This window comes from Octopus bimaculoides, chromosome 28 (genome assembly GCF_046866305.1).
Source record: "Octopus bimaculoides isolate indiv1 chromosome 28, ASM4686630v1, whole genome shotgun sequence".
NCBI lineage: Eukaryota > Metazoa > Mollusca > Cephalopoda > Octopoda > Octopodidae > Octopus > Octopus bimaculoides.
In genome coordinates this window covers 20825587-20845586 of record NC_142955.1, presented here as the reverse complement: position 1 = coordinate 20845586, position 20000 = coordinate 20825587, and the positions used below count along the sequence as shown (strand labels likewise).

Sequence of the window (20000 nt, the reverse complement as noted above, 5' to 3'; positions counted from 1 at the left end):
TGCTGCTTTGGAACTGAAACTACTGAGTTAAAGAGTATATGTATCTATGAATGCATGCGTGTGTGTGTGTGTGTGTGTGTGCGTGTGTGTGTGTGTGTGTGTGTGTACGTGTGTGTGTGTGTGCGCGTGTGTGTGTGTGTGTGTGCGTGTGTGTGCGTGTGTGTGTGTGTGCGTGTGTGTACGTGTGTGTGTGTATATGTGCGTGTGTGTGTGTGTGTGTGTGTGTGTGTGTGTGTGTGTGTGTGCCTATCTGTAGATCTATGTATATATAATTTTAGACATGAACTGTCACATTCATGTTGCAAAGAGCAGGCCAGGCTGGTTTGCCACCACTCTCACCACCCCTGACACCCTCAACAGAGTACAGGAAAACAAGTTCCCCCACCCCCTTCTCTGTAGTGTTGATTAGTTGTCACCGTGATCACATGATGAAAACAGCGGGGAGGAGGGTGGGAACGGTGCGAGGTGGGGTGGGACACAAATATTATTCTTTAGTTGACATACATATTTCCATCACAGAAGAAACACACACACGCGCAAAGTTGCATGTGAGTTCTTTTATACATGTGCATATGTGTGCGTGTGTGTGTTGCACTAATGATCACAAGGTCATGGTTTCAATTCTTAGACCAGGTGGTGCGTTGTGTTCTTGAGCAAAACACTTCATCTCACATTGCACTGCAGTCGCTTCAACACCTGAGGCATGGCACACCGTGCACACCCGTTCAGGTGACATCAATTTGATGGAGGGAAGGAGCTAATATGTGGCAGGAACATTCGATCCGTATAAACCTATTACTTATGCAAGTTGTTCAGCTTTTCGCCAAGCATATATATATATATATCTCTGTGACTTAGCAGTTCAGTCAAAGCCACCGATAGAGTAAGTACTAGCTTTACAAAGAATAAGTCCTGGGGTTAATTTCTTCAACTAAAATCCTTTGAGGTGGTGCTCCAGCATGGCCACAGTCAAATGACTGAAACAAGAAAAAGAATAAAAGTAAATATATATATATATTATTTTATTGTTTTATTCTTTTATTTGTTTCAGTCATTTGACTGAAGCCATCTTTGTAAGCCTTGTTCTTATTTTGTTGGTCTCTTTTTCTGAACCACTTAGTCAACACACCTACATTGGTTCTCAAATGATGGTGGGGAGACAAACACAGACACCCAAGTATATACATACATATATATATATATATATATATATATATATATATAACTGATAGAATATATATTGAATAATATTTTTTATTTTAAATCTCTACAATTGTTTCGATGCATTTTTACACCTGTGCTAGATTTTTGGGATGTGGTGTAGTCATTATCATCCATCCCAGAAACTCACTGGTCACAGCCAGCTCAACAAATGGCAACCACACCTGTTCACTATCGTCTATGGAATGCTGGAGTTGTTGCAGTCTCAGTGCATGCCCAGCCCTCCATTTAGCGAATGTTAGCAGCAAATGGATCGCCTGACCACCGGAATGCTTCACTTCTACAAAAGGCAGAAGAGTATGCATTCCAGTTTTGTGATGGTAGGGTCGGGACAAGGCCTGACGGTCAGACAGTAGCAGATGATGGATACAATGTACACATTCACTACCTCAACCCGACCTTTTAGAAATAGCTTTCTCTTGGCCCATTGCTGGGTTAGGGTTAGGGTTAGGGTTAGGGTTAGGGTGGCCACCCTACCCGTTAACTCGTCCCAGTTCTTCTCCATTTGGAGGTCTGGACTGAACCAGACCCTGAGCAGTTTAACCGGTCTGTTGGTCCAGTGACCCACAAGCATGGGCTTGCTTCTCCAGGTGCAGAGCCGCAAACCCACCGACTTTTCCAAGTTGATTTTCACTCCTGTTGCTGCTTTGTAGTCTTGCAGTGTTTCGCCAACCAGCTCCATGTCCTTCTGGCTAGACACTACAATGGTGACATTGTCAGCGTATGCAGACACGCTCGTCCCACATCCCAGTTCTTGCGTGATGCCCCTCAGCGTCACCAGCTTCCACAGTAGTGGCTTGAGAGTCAAGATGGGTAGATAGATGGGTAGACAGAGAAATGAAACAAGAAATTATTTTCCCAACCACATTTGTCCTTCTTCCTGTTTAAACCAAATTTCCATTTTTCCATTCCTTTGCCAGATTTTCACCATTGGAAGCTCTTGGAGTTCACATTCACCAATCAGAACACATCATTCCTGTCGGTCACATCCAGCTCTGAACTGGTTCTAAATATAAAACAGCGACCCCGAAGGGTTTGTCATTATCCTGATATAAGGGTCCGAACCACACATGCAATAGTTCGACCCAGTAAGTTCTTTTTTCAGTTTTGTTCATATTAAGTATTTTATTTGAATTAATTAAACATTAGGGTTAATTACTTTTATTATTATTTTTGCTGTTGTTGTTACTCTTCCTTATTCTTTTATATGTTTCAGTCATTTGACTGTGGCCATGCTGGAGCACTGCCTTAAAGGGTTTTAGTCGAAGAAATCAACCCCAGGACTAATTCTTTGTAAGCTTAGTACTTATTCTATTGGTCTCTTTTGCCGAACCTCTAAGTTTTGGGGATATAAACACACCAGCACCAGTTGTCAAGCAATGGTGGGGTAGGGGGAAGACACACACACACACACACACACACACGCACACACATATATATATACACATATGACAAGCTTCTTTCAGTTTCCGCCTACCAAATCCACTCACAAGGCTTCGGTCAGCCTTAGGCTATAGTAGAAGATACTTGCCCAAGGTGTCATGCAGTGGCACTGAACCTGGAATCATGTGGCTGGGAAGCAAGCATCTGAACACACAGCCATTCCTGAGCCTGTATGACAAATTAGACTGTTAGGAAAATTCCTACCATCGGACAACAGCAAATAACCTTAAATGCCAAGAATCTCACAAAGCAACCTGGCTGTCACTAAGAACACTGTTTTCTGCAGCTACAGAAAACAAAAGCTCCAGAAATGGTCTTATGCTTTAATGCTGATGTCTCTATTCATTTGTTCAAAATCTTTAGAGGTAGTTCCCAATGCTCCTATAATTACAGGGATACATTTTCAGTGGGAATTTGTCTACTGCTACATTCTAAGTTCAAATTTCACCAAGGTCGATTTTGCTTTTCATCATTTCGGGGTCGATGAAATAAGCACCAAAATTGCTGCCCTTGTGGCAAAATTTGAAACCTTTATTATTATTATTATTATTATTATTAAACAAATTCTGCTGATTTTGTTTTACATCCTTTTGATGTTGATAAAATAAGTACCAGTTATGCACTTGGGTTGATGTAATTGATTCATCCCCCTCCTGTAAAATTTCAGGCCATTTGCTTATAGTAGAAAGGATTATTATTATTATTATTATTATTATTTTGGTTTGGTTGAGGTTCAGTCTTACTTTTGGTAGGATTTATGTGGGTAGCGGGTTACTACCTATAACCTTAGGTGTCCACAAGTTTTCAGCAGTCTTTCAAGTGCTTAGAGCCCTCCTCATAATCCTTGCTGCCCCTAAGAGACAAACTTTCTGCAGGGGATCTACTGGTCATTCTATTCCAATCCCCTTCAGCCATTTCTCTATATCTTCGCTTACTCTTCCCAAAGCACCAATTGTTATAGACATGACCTTTACTCTTCTCATGCTTCAAATTCTTCCTATTTCAAATTTGTAAGGGATTGTATTCATTTTGGTCTTCTTCCTCTTTCTTCACCTTCTTGGAATTATTCAAGCATGATGGGTCGATAAGTAAGCATAATTATCATTCTTATTTCTTTTTATCGCAGGTTTTGTTGGAGTCTTTCATGTGTAACAGGCTTGCTGCCTGTAGCCTGTGTTACCATTCTATCTGTTCTTTTCAACTATCTGATACTTGGAAATAATACATTTCTAAATCTCTCAGAGAGATTTATGCAGTAGTAGCACGATGAAGTAGTTGTATGCTGTCAACTTAATGTGACAGTCCCCTGAAGGGAATAATACTACTGTTGGTTAGCCCTAGGAAACTGCACTGCTTCTTGTCGGCCTTGACACATTTCTTATGTCCTTATGTTTACAAGGGGGAGACATTCTCAAGGACCCAACAATAATTGGCACTATCTTCACCTTCTTCATTTTCCATAGCCGGGCTATTTCGTACTTGATAGGGTTGTATCTGTCTATCTTTTTGCCTTCCTTCTTGACCATTCATGAGTCAACAGGGCATGCAACATCAACTATATAGCATATGTGGTGCATCTTGTCCACCACCACTAGGTCCGGTCTGTTATGCCCTAGCACCTGATCTGTTTGGATTTGGAAATCCCAGGGGATTTTGTTAGTTTCCAACTCTGCAGTTTGTGCTCAGACCATGTTTTGCCTCTCTCTAACCTCCACTTTTGGCACAGTTTGCAATGTAGCAGTTTCACTACCTGATCGTGTCACCACAACTTGTAGGGGTGGGTCTAGGACATTCGTTTGTAATACAGGCAATGGGTTCGTCCACTCTATTGCAGGTGCAGCACAGCAGAGACACTTGCTCATTCCTCAGGTATTATTATTATTATTATTATTATTATTATTGTCATTATTGCTGTTGTTGTTATTGTTGTTTCCTCCATTGCAGAGATGTTTATGACAAAGAAGAACCTCGTGATAAACGTGACGGCCATCGTCAAGCGAGCCACTGCGGAGAGGTCAGAGCAACTCACCTTCAAGGTCATCCACCGCCGCAGGGGACAGCACCAGTCTTGCAGGCTGAACCCCAATGCCCTGCTCATCATGTACAGTGACATGTTCATAGCAGACATCAAGAGGTCGCAGCAGAACAACAGGAAGTCCAAAAGGTTATTCAAGACTTCGGCTGAAACAGCAAATAGTTCAGGTGAGGAACCAGAAAGGGGTTTGCCGATGCAGGACTTCCCGACCAAGACAACACCAAACATACCGACGACAGTAAAAGCGCCATCACTGGAGGAGGACAAGCGGAGGCGGCGGTCATTGCAAAACACATCGTCTTCACCCGACCAACTTTTTAACAGGAACTTCAAGAGACATAATACAACCAACTGCAGCTTGAAACCTTGGCAGATTCGGTTTTCTGACATTCGCCTCAATTGGATCCTACGTCCAAAAGTTTATAATGCAAGTTACTGCTCAGGCCATTGTCTGAGTCTCATAGACTCGAGGGTGAGCAACCATGCTTTTTTGCGCAACAAGTACCATCTGTCAACTGGCTACAACCATGTACACATACCCTACTCTTATTGTGTCCCCTCTGTATACTCACCCCTGCCAATTATTTATGAGAGCAAGCTAAAAGAAGTCCTTATTGGCACTCTACAGAACATGATAGCCTTAGATTGTGCCTGTTGGTAGCTTTATGATGGGATGGCCACATGAGATTTTAAGTTGTTTGTTTTTTTTTTTGATATGAGGAAAGAAAAAAAAATGGAGAGAACCTTTGGGAGAAGAACAAGACTATTAATAACATGAATAATTAAAAAACAATATATGGAATCCAAACATCTGCATCTGTTTTGCCAAAGTGTCCCATTCCTGTCACCCCTTTTCTTATAACTGACTTCTTCCAGGTTAGAAAACATGGAAGCAACAGGGGAAAATAAGGCTTGTGTTACAAAAGTCCATGCTCAGAAAAAGATATTTCAGTAATGAAACACTTCTGGAATGAATGTTGGATACCTTTAATAACAATAATAATAATAATAATAATAATAATAATAACAATCCTTTCTACTGGAAGCACAAGGCCTCAAATTTGTTGGGGAGGGATTAAGTCAATTACATCGACCCCAGTGTGTAACTGGTACTTATTTAATCGACCCCTAAAAGGATGAAAGGCAAAGTTGGCCTCGGCGGTATTTGAACTTGGATGGGAAAAATACCACTAAACATTTTGACTGGCAGGGTAACAGTTTTGCCAGCTCACCATCCTTAATAATAATGATGATGATAATAGCAATAATAATAATAATAATAATAATAATAATAATAATAGTAATAATAATAGGTGTCTTGTTCATCATCCTGAAATAACCCTTATTGAGTAGGTTGGGTTTTTGTGTAGGTTGGGCTACTCAACCTGAAGAAAGTTTGAACTTGGTTCCACCTGAAAAGTCATGTACTGTTTACCTTGATCACCATGTTGCACACATATGGTTGTGATGCATGTGGCCTGGTGTACCCTTATCAGACGGGGTGGGGGTCATGATGGGTATATTGGGCTTCACATATTTGTACACTAGTGTCACTTTGAGGGCATATGCTGTTCCCTCATTCAACAACAACAATAATAATAATAATCCTTTCTACTAAAGTCACAAGGCCTGAAAGTTTTTGGTGGGGAGGGGCTAGTTGATTATATTGACCCCATTGCATAACTGGTACTTATTTCATTAACCATGAAAGGATGAAAGGCAAAGTCGACCTTGATTGAATTTGAACTCAGAACGTAAAGACAGATGAAATGTCGCTAAGCATTTTGCCCAGAGTGCAGACGATTCTTCCACCTTAATAATAATAATAATAATAATAATAATAATAATAAAAATGATAATAATAATAATAATAATGATAATAATAATATAAAAGGTTTGACGTACTCTTCACGAAAACAAACAGAAAATACAGAGTGTGATGTGATTTCAGTAGATATTTTATTAGTTTGGACAATATTTTAATGGCTTGCCAATAAAAATTGATAAATAGAAATTACAGAAATTCAAAAGTTTGACTGAGGAAATCCTGTGTTCCCACTTTTAAATTTGAACTTCTATACTTTCTATTTATCACTTTTCATTCTGAACTTGACAAACACAGGCAAACTGTCAAAATATTGTTCATTGAAATCGCATCATGCTCTTCGTATTGTCCAATAATTAAAAAAAAAAAAAAAAAAATCATTATTATTATTATTATGAAGCTGATGATGATGATGATGATGATGACATTGGCACAAGCATGAGACCTGCAGGACACTACATGGTTGAATCCTTGTATTATAAAAAGGTATTATATTTCTTGTTTTTTTTTTGTTTTTGTTTTTTGTTGCTTTTTTTTTTTTACAGCAATAAGGACCTTAATTATATCCCTGCTCCCACTCTCCTTGAATCCAATGAAACGATTCAAATGGAAGGGAATGGAGCAGCTAATTTGGACCAACCAGAGACATTTCACATGTTGGACAGCCTGAAAAATAGCATCCAATAAGAAAGGAAGCCCCTCCTGGAGCATACAGTCAAGATTGGAAAGCCAGACCCATTTACTTGGAAAGGGGTCAAACTACCTGCTCACTGGAACCCTCCTGAAATCAGTCAAATTCTTACACAACAGACTACTACCCACGTGATACTACAACACAAACCATACAATGGCCTGGGAACATTTCATTGGCTTCGGATTAAATTAAAAACAAGCTGAAATATTTAACGAAAAATTAACGAATCCATATACACTCATATATAAATTAAACAATAGATGAGTTGGAATTGAACCAGAGTATGTGTGTGTGTTGACCCTTCACACACACATATGGATATATATATATATATATGTCATTTTTGTATCTGGTTTGTAGGATTCTTTATATATGCATGCGTGTGTATATATAAATGTATGTATACATATACAAATATATATATAATATACACATGCACACACACTCACACACAGAGGCCCAGCTGTGGTAGGAATTTGCTTCCCAACCACATGGTTCCAGGTTCAATTCCACCGCATGATACCTTGGGTTAGCCTTGTGAGTGGATTTGGTAGATGGAAACTGAAGGAAGCCTATTGTGTGTGTGTGTGTATATAGGCATATATAAATATGTAACATATGGTATGATTATAAACAGGGCAAATTTTAAGTATTTCTCTGCAGACTGAAAAAAAAACGATGGACAAGCTTAATCGATTTACAAACTTTATTGGTTTCTCATCAGAGGCGTCCCCATCATTCTGACAATCTCCAAAGAGACAAGCAGCCAAACTGTTTATATACTCAACAAATGCAGCAGTTACTCTTTGAAGGAGTCCCTAATTTTCATATGGAAAGTGTGAAACACTCTTTGTTTGTTATGTGTTTGTTCCCCCATCAATGCTTGATAACTGGTGTTGGTGTGTTTAGGTCCTCATTACTTAGCAACTCAGCCTAAAAGGCTGATGGAAGAAGTTGTGGTTTTCAGGATGGTCAACTAAAATATTTCAAGGTTGAGTCCCAGCATGGCCACAGTTTAATGACTGAAACAAGTACAAAATACATTCATATCCACATAGATATATACACACATATTTATATGTGTTTGTGTGTGCATTTATCTATATATACATACATATATGTATGTATGTATATATATATATATATATATATATATATATATATATATGCAAAGAAGCATTGGTTATAAAACAAACATTAAATTTGGGTCAACAAACACAAAAAAAAAATAATATTTACACATAAAATCACAGAAGGTACAAATATATAATTGAATAAAATACAAATAGAACGACCAATCAAAAATGTTAAATATAAACGGTTAAAAATTCAAAAACTACCAAAGAAACCTAATACACAAATATAAAATAAATATCCACTAATTAAAAACGTTTTATCAGATGATTAAAGTATTAAAAAGATTTTTTTCTTAATTTTTAAAAAAGTATTTGAAAAAACTCTTTTACTTCCCTCATACAAGTATGTCCAAAGTTAATAAGTAAACAGACTTCTCAGGTGAAATTCAACATTCACATTTATCAAATCCTTATAATGCTAAATAATTTTATTTCATCTGTTTTTATTTTTATATACTTTCATCCACCTTTTTGAAAGTGTATAGAAATAAAAGTAGATGTAATAAAATTGTTTAGCATTACAAGGATTTGAAACCGGCAACATTGAATTTCTGTTAATTACAACCACCTGAGTGTTTAGCAATAGACTTTTTTTTTTATTAGAAAATTTGGACTGGTCCATTGATGGGTTTTTCTTTTAAATTAGGTAAGCTTTTCATAAAAGTATGAACTATTCTTGAAAAATTTTAACCTGTGTGTGTTTCCTGGTTATCTTGATGAGGTGGGGGGAGAGGCTCATTGCCATGTTGCATTTCAGTGAAAATACACTGTGGTGGTGGTGAGCTCCTGAAATGGCCATGGATACATGTGAATGTTGAATTTGACCTGTGGAAGTCTGTTTATTTATGAACTTAGGACATACTTGTATGAGGGAAGTAAAAAACTTTCAAAAAATATTTTTTTAAAAAATCAAAAAAAAAAACCATTTTAAAAAAATAAAAAAAAAACATTAAAAAAAAACATTTTAATTGTCTGATAAAACTTTTTTAAGCTGTGGATATTTATTTTATTTTCATTTTTACCTTTACTTATTTTATATTTGTCTATTAGGTTTTTTTGATAGTTTTTGAATTTTTAGCCCTTTATATTTAACATTTTTGATTTGCCGTTCTATTTGTATTTTATTCAATTATATACTTTTTACCTTCTGTGATTTTATGTGTAAATATAATTTTTTTTTTATGTGTTTAGGAACCATGGTGATTTTTTTTTTATATATGATTAGATGTTTGAGGGGTGGGGTTGTATGTAAAGTCATTGACCCAGATTTAATGTTTGTTCCACAACCAATACTTCTTCATCTCTGTCTCATTTATATTTGAGCAATTCTTTTGAAGTCCTATAAAACCCTTTTTGTTTCTCTTAGAAGAGACAAATATTATTTCTTGTATATATATATATATATATATTTCATCATGTGTCTTGGCCTTAAATATTATCCACTTAATTGTAAGGGCCATTTTATTTGTGCATTGTAAAGCATCTATAAAATGAATTTTTCTTGCATACCTGTATATACCTAATTATTACTACAATTCGATGTATATGAAAGTTAGGCCCAATTTCATTCCCAAATAGTTTTCATTGAACCACTGAATTACCGGTGCTACTCACCTCCCCTTAATCACGAAGATATTGATCCCTGGATTTATTCTTTGTAAGCCTGGAACTTACTCTATCAGTCTCTTTTGCCAAACAGCTAGATAATGGGGACGTAAACATACCAACATCAGTTGTCAAGTGATGACTTGCCTAAGGTGCCATGCAGTGGGACTGAAACCCGAACCATGTGGTTTGGAATCAAGCTTCTTTCCACACCGCCATGACTGTGCCTATATATTTTTATATATATATATATGTATATGTATATATATGTATATGTATATATATGTATATGTATATATATGTATATGTATATATATGTATATGTATATATATGTATATGTATATATATGTATATGTATATATATGTATATGTATATATATGTATATGTATATATATGTATATATATGTATATGTATATATATGTATATGTATATATATGTATATGTATATATATGTATATGTATATATATGTATATATATATATATGTATATATATATATATGTATATATATATATATGTATATATATATATATGTATATATATATATATGTATATATATATATATGTATATATATATATATGTATATATATATATATGTATATATATATATGTATATATATATATATGTATATATATGTATATATATATATATGTATATATATATATATGTATATATATATATATGTATATGTATATATATATATGTATATATATATATATATGTATATATATATATATATGTATATATATATATATATGTATATATATATATATGTATATATATATATATGTATATATGTATATGTATATATGTATATGTATATATGTATATGTATATATGTATATGTATATATATGTATATGTATATATATGTATATGTATATATATATATATATATGTATATATATATATATATGTATATATATATATATATATATATATATATATATATATATATATATATATATAGGGCAGGGAATCGTTAATTAGAAGTTCTGTGTGTACCATAAATATCGCTATCAATTAGAGAAAAATTTGTAGTTTTGGAATCAGTAGTTATTTGGCTGCTATTTCTGAATTCTCAGTATGTTGGAGAAGCAGGATACTGCTAATCCCTATATATTTATGAGTATATATATATATATATATATATATATATATATATATATATATATATATATATATAGACTTATATTTGTATATATTTACCTAAGCATATGTGTGTGTGTGTGTGTGTATATATATATATATATATATACACACACACACATATATATGCATGCAGGTGTGTGTGTGTGTATATATATTTATGTGTTTGTTCATATGTACATAATTGTATGTGTGTATATATGTAGAAAATTACAAGGACTTTTTACTAATTATTTGTGATGTAAAAAAAATAAAACAGGCGTATTTGAAAAGAAACAAAAAACACAAAGTAGTGGAAATAACCAAAAATAAAAGACATTTCTATGTTTGCAGAGCGAGAAAAAAAAAAGATTTGTTGAAGTGGAATGTTTTGAACCAAGAATTTAGGGAGAAAAACAGCCAATTGCAAATCGAAATAGATGAATTGTTAATGGAGACTTTTGAAATATATATGATTTTGTTTTTAATTGGCAATCACATGATTCATGTCCAGGTGTTTCCTTTTACAGACAACAATGGCATGACAAAGAACCAGAACTTAGGATTGCATGTGTCTTGCCAATCTTGTTATTGTATTCACATCATTTGGCATAAAACCCGAGTTTGTGTCTCGCAGAATATAAACAGGAAATAATATAAAGAACAAAAAAAGGGTTTGATAGTCATTTAGTTATTCCTTTACTTGTTTCAGTCAGTTGACTGTGGCCATGCTGGAGCACCACCTTTAGTTGAGCAAATCGACCCCGGGACTTATGTTTTGTAAGCCTAGTACTTATTCTATTGACCTCTCAAGGTAGGCTGTATCATAAGATTTTCCTCTGTCTGCATCTTCTTGGTCTATTTCTATTTGGTTCAATTTAGCGTATTCTATTCTTTAAATTGGACCTTCCTAAAGTAGCATCATAATACAGAGTAGCTTTTTCAAGTGTCTTTGTTGATGGATAAAATGGAGACCTGCTTATGTTGTTAACTAGTTGTTTAATTAGTGCTGGTGAATGTTTGGAACCTATGTCCATGTTCTAGGCTTCCTCGTTTTGAGGTTTGTTTCATCCATGCAAATTTACTAGAAATCCCATGAATGAAGCAAGAATGCTTCCCAAAATGGAAGTGAATGCCTTTCTCCATGTGATTGGCTTAAAAAATTGTTAAGACACTAGGATATTTTCTTACTTTTCTTAACATGAAATCAATGGTAGACTTAATTCACAAATAAAGAAAACATATGTATACATATGCATATATGTCAGTCAGACATTTGCATGTTGTGGTAGCTTTGCTGGTTATTCAAGGAGGAAATTGGTGGAAGGGAAGACTTGCTCAAGCCTGGCTTTGGTACCAAGGAATCGGCGCTGAAGAGATTCTGGTTGGAAGACATGGACAAGGAATGTGGTCTTGAGAGGGGTGAGGGGAAAGCAACCCTCTGCAGCCCTACAAATATACAGAACAAAAACATTATCATATATATATATATATATATATATATATATATAGATAGATAGATATATAAAATTAGTGTACATTTAAACACAAAAGAAGCAACCCTTAACAGGCAGCCTTACATGCTAGAAGGAGCAGCAGGGACTATATATATATATCTATCTATGTATAGATAGATATGTATGCATAGTTTGTTTGAGTGTGTGTGCACATGCATCTATCGTCTTTTACTTGTCTCAATCATTAGGCTATGGCCATGCTGGGGCACCAACTTCAAGAATTTTTAGTTGACATATATCGACCCCATTCCTTAATTTTTCAAAACATGGTATTTATTGTATCAGGCCCTATTTGCCAAACTGCTAAGTTAGAGGGACATAAACACACCAACACCAGATGTCAAGTGGTGGGGGATGGGGAGGGGACAAACACATGCACATGTATATAAATGTGTGTGTGTGTGTGTGATAGTTAATGATAGGAAACAGGAATAATAATGTCATGAACGAAATGCTTTGGGTTAGAAATACATGGCAGATACATCAGAGTAGAGCAAGCGTATATTTTCGTTCGAATATATATTTATTAGACATCTTTAAACGAAATTAAAGGGACATCCGTTGATGGGGTCAGCTTGCTTTACGTCAGTTCTGTCCTGTCGGGGCTGATGAAGGGGAGATGACTCTGTCCTGCCTGTAGCACCTTCATGGAAATTCTTGATGTAATCCTTTGAAGGTCGATAAATTTAGTACCCGTTCTGTACTAGGGTCTATCTAATCGACTGCCCCCCCAAAAAATTTTCAGGCCTTGTGCCTAGAGTAGAAAAGAATATTCTAACTACTTTTACTATTTATTCTTTTGTTTTATTCCTTATAACTAAAATATTCATACCTTGTCTCTGATGATGGAATAGCCAGTGCGTGGACAGGCTAACCTACCACTTGGGTTATCCCAGAAACGCCTGTAAGACTTGAAATTCACCTTACCCTAATTGAATTTAAATGATTTGAGATACTCGTTGCCTTCGCTTTGACATATACCTCTAATCACACACACACACTACAAGGAAACAATTTGAAATTTTCCCCATTTTTTTATCAGCACCCAACAGTTTCCTAATGCGTTTTGCAGGGGGCAGGCAGCAGGGTAGGGGTGTATAATTTCTGTTCTGTTATTGTCTGTCAGTTCAGTGTCACAGGATATACTTGTAAACCACATATGTCCCTGCTTGGGGTTAAAAACAACAACAATTTTATGTCTGTAGCATTCTCACCCTGTGGTTGAATCGAGGAGGTTTCCTGAATCAAGTCATTCAGGAGGGGCATGGTTGGACGACGCACTGTGTAGTAGGAGTAGAGTTTTGATCCTTGATGGTCATCTTTGGACTGGAGGTCAGTGCTAGAATCACAGGAAAACAACAGTAACAGTGACAACAATAATAATCTTTTCTGTTATAGGCACAACGTCTGAAATTTGGGGGCAGGGGATTGTCAGTTACATTGGTCCCAGTACATAACTGGTACTTAATTTATCAACCCCCAAAAGGATGAAAGGCAAAGTCGAGCTTGGCAAAATTTGAACTCGGAACGCAATGGCAGACAAAATGTTGCTAAGCACTTCATTCCGCACGCTGCCAATTCTGCCAGCTCACTGCTTTAGTAAGAACAATAATAACAATAATTATAATAATAATAATAATAATAACAATAATTATGATAATAATAATAATAACAATAATTATAATAATAATAACATAATAATAATAATAACAATAATAATAATAGTAATCCTTTCTATTATAGGCACAAGGCCTGGAATTTGGAGGAGGGGACTACTCGATTACTAGTAGATATGAATGAGAGAAGAGACGGAGGAATCCCGTCTTTATAGGAAGCCAGCGGATAGAAAGAAAGAATCCCTTTCGTCACTCTATTACTATTACTTCCTTGTCTATCTCTCACCCTCTCTTGTTCATCCTTTCTGTTTTTCTCTCCCACCCTTTCTCTATTCTTCTCTCCCTCTCTCTCACTCTTCCTCCTTGACCCTTTCATCACTGACACATAACAAAAGGGATTCTTTCCTTCTATCCGCTGGCTTCCTATAAAGAAGACCTGATTTTTCTGTATCTTCTCTCATTCACGTCTACTAGCGTTCAAAAAAAACAATCATTCTTCTATCGTCCTGGGGCCTAACAGCCCTTATTCTTTGTTTTCACTGTCCTGTTCTTGTTAACACTTTCACCCTCCGCTAAAAATTCGGGGATGATGATGCTTATGATGTGTTAATGATGATGATGGTGGTGGTGATGACGACTCCAACAATGACGCTGATAGCAAGGATTGAAGATTACTCACAAGACATTATTGCGGCAAACCAACATGGTGTTGATGTCCAACTCCTGAATTTTTGAGGCCAAGGGTCCACTACAAGAGACAGAGACAGGTTGCTGGTGCTGCAACGTACTGGTGTTGTTGTTGTTGTTGTCGTTGGCAGTGATAGGAGTATTGGGTCGGTGGAGTGACGGTGACTGCTTCCGTGGGTTGCTAGGCTGGAAAGACAGCATCTAGACAATTAATAATAATAATAATAATAATTTCTTTTATTGGCCCCAAGGTCTGAACGCAAAACATAAAAGACGATAAACAAACGAGGGACAGAGGGACGTGTAAATAACAAAAAAAAAAAAACCCCAATTACCAAGGGGATTACACCAACAATGTACTTCCCCAATAGGGGGGAGTTCCACCGAGGAGTGACCAAAGGAACCTTACACACTTTGGACCCCCCACCAACACCAAAGGAACCTCATACACTTTGGCCCCCCACCAACACGGTGATATATATATATATATATATATATATATATACAGGTATATATTTGTGTGTTTGTCCCCCTGCCATCGCTTGACAACTGGTGTTAGTGTGTTTATTCCCCCATAACTTAGTGGTTTGGCAAAAGAGACCAATAGAGTAAGTACTAGGCTTACAAAGAATAAGTCCTGGGGTCGATTTCTTTGATTGACACACTTTAAGGTGGTGCTCCAGCATGGCTGAAACAAACGAACAGAAAAACTGTTCTCGAGTTATTTATATGTCTAAGCACACCTTGGTTAACTTGTCCAATGGTACATGCAGGCTTGCTGGGTCTGTAAGATGTGTAATCTCCCGCAACACCACTTCCAACCCCTAATGCAAAAACCCTCCATAACAGATGTGACGGTGGTGGTGGTGGACAATAACAACAACAACAGCAAATAACTTACTGTCCACATAGCTACAGAGTTGGTGTTGAGTTCCATGTCTGAGGTGGTGGCCATCAAGTGGCCTTCTTGACCGGTTATCTTATAGAAGTGTGAGTTGAGAGTTGGTATATCTTCTACTGTGGGTAGGTCAGGGTTGGTCTGGAAAACATGTAAGAGCACCTGGTACTTAGCCATATGCATTGGCATATTCAGACATACATACAAACACACACATACACACACACACATGCACACACACACACACACACACACACACACACACACACACACACATATATAATATTAGGGATAAAAATCCAAATTTGCAGGTAAAAACTCAATTATATGTGACAGTAGATTTTCATCGATGAGTTCATGAACCTTGGTTCTTTTCCCTAAAACTATATATATACACACACACACACACACACACACACACACACACACACACACACACACACACACACACACACACACACACACACACACACACACACACACACACACACACACACACACACACACACACACACACACACACACACACACACACACACTCATGTATATGTGTACACACAAGTGTTTGCATGCATGTAACACAATACATATATTTAGACACTTATAGATATACAGGCATACATTCACACCCACACACATATACAAACATATGCATGTCCATATGAATGATGGGGACGTGTGCATGGAAGTCGCACTAGGCACAGTCTTACACTCATATACGCATACATATATATACACACGCACACATACATATACATATGCTCATACACATTCACACGGTTAAAAAGGGACAAAAAAATGAAAAATATATATATATAAAAAATTAAAAGCAGACATGTGGGAAGCTTGTGCAGGAACATAGTAAAAATAGAGAGGAATTAGTTATAATTACCAAAGATGAGTTCCTCGTTAACTTCTTCATTGAATATTCGTTAAAGCCACTCTCTTCACTGGCCTCATTCATCAGATGTTGTCCCCTGTCCTCTGCAGTTCTGTTTGGGACCACTTCTTTCAGTTTACAGTTTGTTCTTTGTTCAATGGCAATTGGTAGGCAAGAAACAACAACAATAATAATAATAATGGTTTTAAATTTTACAACAAGGGTAGCCATTTTGGGGGAGAGGATGTGTCGATTACATCGACCCCAGTGTTCAACTGGTACTTAATTTATCGACCCTGAAAGATGAAGTGCAAAGTCAACTTTGACAGCATTTAAACTCAGAACGTTGTACTTGACAAGATAGCGCTAAGCATTTTGCCCGGTGTGCTAGCAATTCTGCCAGCCGGCTGCCTTCATATGCAATAATAATAATGGTTTCAGATTTGCCACAAGGGCAGGATTTTTAAATAACAATAAATCACAGCTGTTTTTGTTGTTTAGCCCCAGGTCAGTCCTGATCCAGGCAGACCTATGATCAAAGATGTTCCAGCTGTGACCATCCTGTCTTTTATTCAGGCATGGTGTATCTAAGACTACATTATCCAATGTGTCTTGCATGAACAGACAGACGGACAATATAGTGGTACCTACTTGTTGTTGTGCCAATAAACAGGTTTGATGAGCAAGAGTCCTGTATCTGTTTCCAGACTCTCCAGATTCGAAGTGAGGGTCATGGCAATGTTTCGTCGATATTTACTGAGTGATGCCTGGTGTGTGGACCATTGGGTCAGCTTCTGTTAGGGAGAGAGAGAGAGAGAGAGAGAGAGAGAGGAGGAGATACAAAGAGAGAGAGAAACAGAAAAAGAGATTGATACAGACAGAGGGAGGGAGAGAGAAAGATAAGCATGCAGAAAAAGATAGAGAGAGAGAGAGAGAGGGATCAGGAAAGACAGAGGGGAGTGAGAGAGAGGGAGGGATTTGGAAAAGAGAGGCTGGGGGAGGAGTGAGAGGGTGAGATTTTGTTGCTACTTACGTTTCTGTGTAAAGCTGCCAGCTTAGCCAAAGATGTTGCGTAGTGGCTTTCATTCAGCAACCCTGTCTGGTCTGTTGGTTTAGGGGTCAGATAGGCTAGCAATGAAGGGACAATCGAATTATGCAGTTGTAGGGCTGTATACATGCATGTGCGTATGCATGTGTGTGCATATGTATGTCTATGTACATGTGTGTGTGCGTGCACGTATGTGTGTGTGTGTGTGTGTGTGTGTGTGTAAGCTGATTTGGCATGGTTTTCTACGGCTGGATGCCCTTCCTAATGCCAACCACTCCGATAGTGTAATGGATGCTTTTCCATGCCACTGACACGGGTGCCATTTGCATGACACTGGTATCGGCAATGACTGCTCGACTTGATGGGTCTTCTTCTCAAGCATAGCATAATGCCAAAGGTCTTGGTTATTGCCTCTATGAGGCCCAACACCCCAAAAGAATTCAGCCAATTTGCTTTCATGGGGCCCAATGCTCGAACAGTGCCTTTGACATACCAGTTATGTGACACCAACATCACACATGACTATGATTTCACTTGGCTTGACGGATCTTCCCAAGCACAGCATATTGCCAGAGGTCCTTGTTACTGATCACTGCATCTGCAAGGCTAAAGGTTCAAAGATCATGCTTCACCACTTTGTCCTATGTCTTCCTGGGTTTGCCACTACCACAGGTTCCCTCCACAGTTATATGCAATATCCCCCATTTGGAAACAAGGTGAAGATATTTGTAATAGAAAGGCATAAAACAATAATATGTAATTCATCTAACTCATACAGGCAGTGAAAAACAGAAGTAAAACAACCATAACCAATACATACCATAGACTGTCTTTAAGTTACAGTGCCACAGGTAACTGTAAACGACCTGGCGGAAATATCGCTCTGGGAGGGAGACATATTCTGTCATCTGTTTCACAATGTTCTGCAGGCATACATGAAAGTTTGAGAGCATATATTGTATGTGTGTGTGTGTGTGTGTGTGTGTATATATATATATATATATATATATATATATATATATATATATATATATATAGAGAGAGAGAGAGAGAGAGAGAGAGAGAGAGAGAGACCCCCTTCGGTCATGACTGGCCATGGGATTGAACCTAGAAAGTTCCCCTCCGAGGTACAAGTCCAGGCAAGGTTTTTTACGGAAGACCAGCAGTTGCCCGTGCCCACAAGCATCCCCACACCACACCATTGATGTTATCCAAGGGAAAGGCAAAGGGGCCAATGCAGCTTGGCACCAGTGTTGTCCCAACTCATTTCCACAGCTGAGTGAACTGAAGCAACATGAAATAAAGGGCCTTGCTCAAGCACACAGTGCAAAGCCCAGCCTGGGAATCGAACTCACCACCTCATGATTGTGAGCCTCACTCTCTAACCACTGGGCCATACACCTTCACTCTTTTTAAAATACAAAATACATCTGTGTGTGTGTGTATGCATGAATGTATATATGCATGTATGTATTCATGCCTACATGTATATATGTGTACATGCATACATGTATGTATGTATACATGTATGTATGTATACATGTATGTAGATAGGTATACATACATGTATGTATGTATATATCTGTAAGAACAATATGACTTGTGAGATCATTGCAAGAGATAGTAACTGATGAATGATTTTGCGTGGGTGGCCATATTTCTTTGTGTAAGCGATGAATGGCAGCCCTTGAAAACTGCCAGGACTTTGGACAGGTAAAGGCAAAAGTAAAGTTTCCTTCCTGAGTCATTCCAAGGCTTATGAGGCTTGATTTCCTGGTTTCCATGGCGTATATATTCCCCACCTGGAGAGGACACTAGTCCCTCACAAGGTTAGCTCATATTTGCCAAATATGAATTGAAGTGTTTTGCTCAAGAACACAATGCTTTGCCCAGTCCAGGAATTGAAACCACAATCCTAGAATCATGAACCCAACACCTTAACCATTAAGCCACACATTTCCACCGTGACTTGGGTATCTTGTAAGAACAAGTGTGAAAGGGATTGGCCAAGGGAACTGGAGCCAGTGAAGGTTGCAATGGGCATAGAAGAGAAGCAACTGATAGAAGCTGACGGGGGGGGGGTTTACCCCCCCATCCCCGGGTTGAGTTGTGTAGGAGGACCTAAAGCTAAAGTATGTGTGTAAGAAACGAGGTGGTGTGACTCTGACCTGGTATTTCTGAGGGTCAACGGTGTGAGTAGCGAGTCCCTTCCTCATAGCCTTCCTGTTCCGTTCCATGTCGAAGCGAGTGAACATGACCGATGG

The 20000-nt window shown here is 37.4% G+C and overlaps 2 protein-coding genes across 6 annotated transcripts in view; one reads left to right on the top strand and one right to left on the bottom strand.

The window, feature by feature from the left end:
- Positions 1-5523, top strand: part of LOC106873338 (uncharacterized) — a 25140-nt gene extending 19617 nt beyond the window's left edge. For 3 of the 4 annotated variants that reach the window (XM_089343963.1, XM_089343962.1, XM_089343961.1), the window contains exons 3-4: positions 2142-2309; positions 4609-5523. In XM_089343963.1, coding sequence (XP_089200089.1) covers positions 2142-2309; positions 4609-5360 — 920 coding nt within the window. In that variant the 3' untranslated portion in view covers positions 5361-5523. The remainder of the gene's footprint in view (positions 1-2141; positions 2310-4608) is intronic. The other variant, XM_089343964.1, reaches the window with a different exon arrangement.
- A 6026-nt stretch (positions 5524-11549) lies between these two features.
- LOC106873331 (uncharacterized) overlaps positions 11550-20000 on the bottom strand; it is a 46268-nt gene continuing 37817 nt past the window's right edge. The window contains exons 28-36 of one of the 2 annotated variants that reach the window (XM_089343958.1): positions 19905-20000; positions 18557-18659; positions 17722-17816; positions 17340-17482; positions 16701-16836; positions 15812-15949; positions 14903-15096; positions 13822-13946; positions 11550-12539 (exon numbers count right to left, since the gene is read on the bottom strand). The exon at positions 19905-20000 is cut by the window's right edge and continues 15 nt beyond it. In XM_089343958.1, coding sequence (XP_089200084.1) covers positions 12355-12539; positions 13822-13946; positions 14903-15096; positions 15812-15949; positions 16701-16836; positions 17340-17482; positions 17722-17816; positions 18557-18659; positions 19905-20000 — 1215 coding nt within the window. In that variant the 3' untranslated portion in view covers positions 11550-12354. Of the gene's footprint in view, positions 12540-13821; positions 13947-14902; positions 15112-15811; positions 15950-16700; positions 16837-17339; positions 17483-17721; positions 17817-18556; positions 18660-19904 lie in introns of both variants that reach the window. The other variant, XM_089343957.1, reaches the window with a different exon arrangement.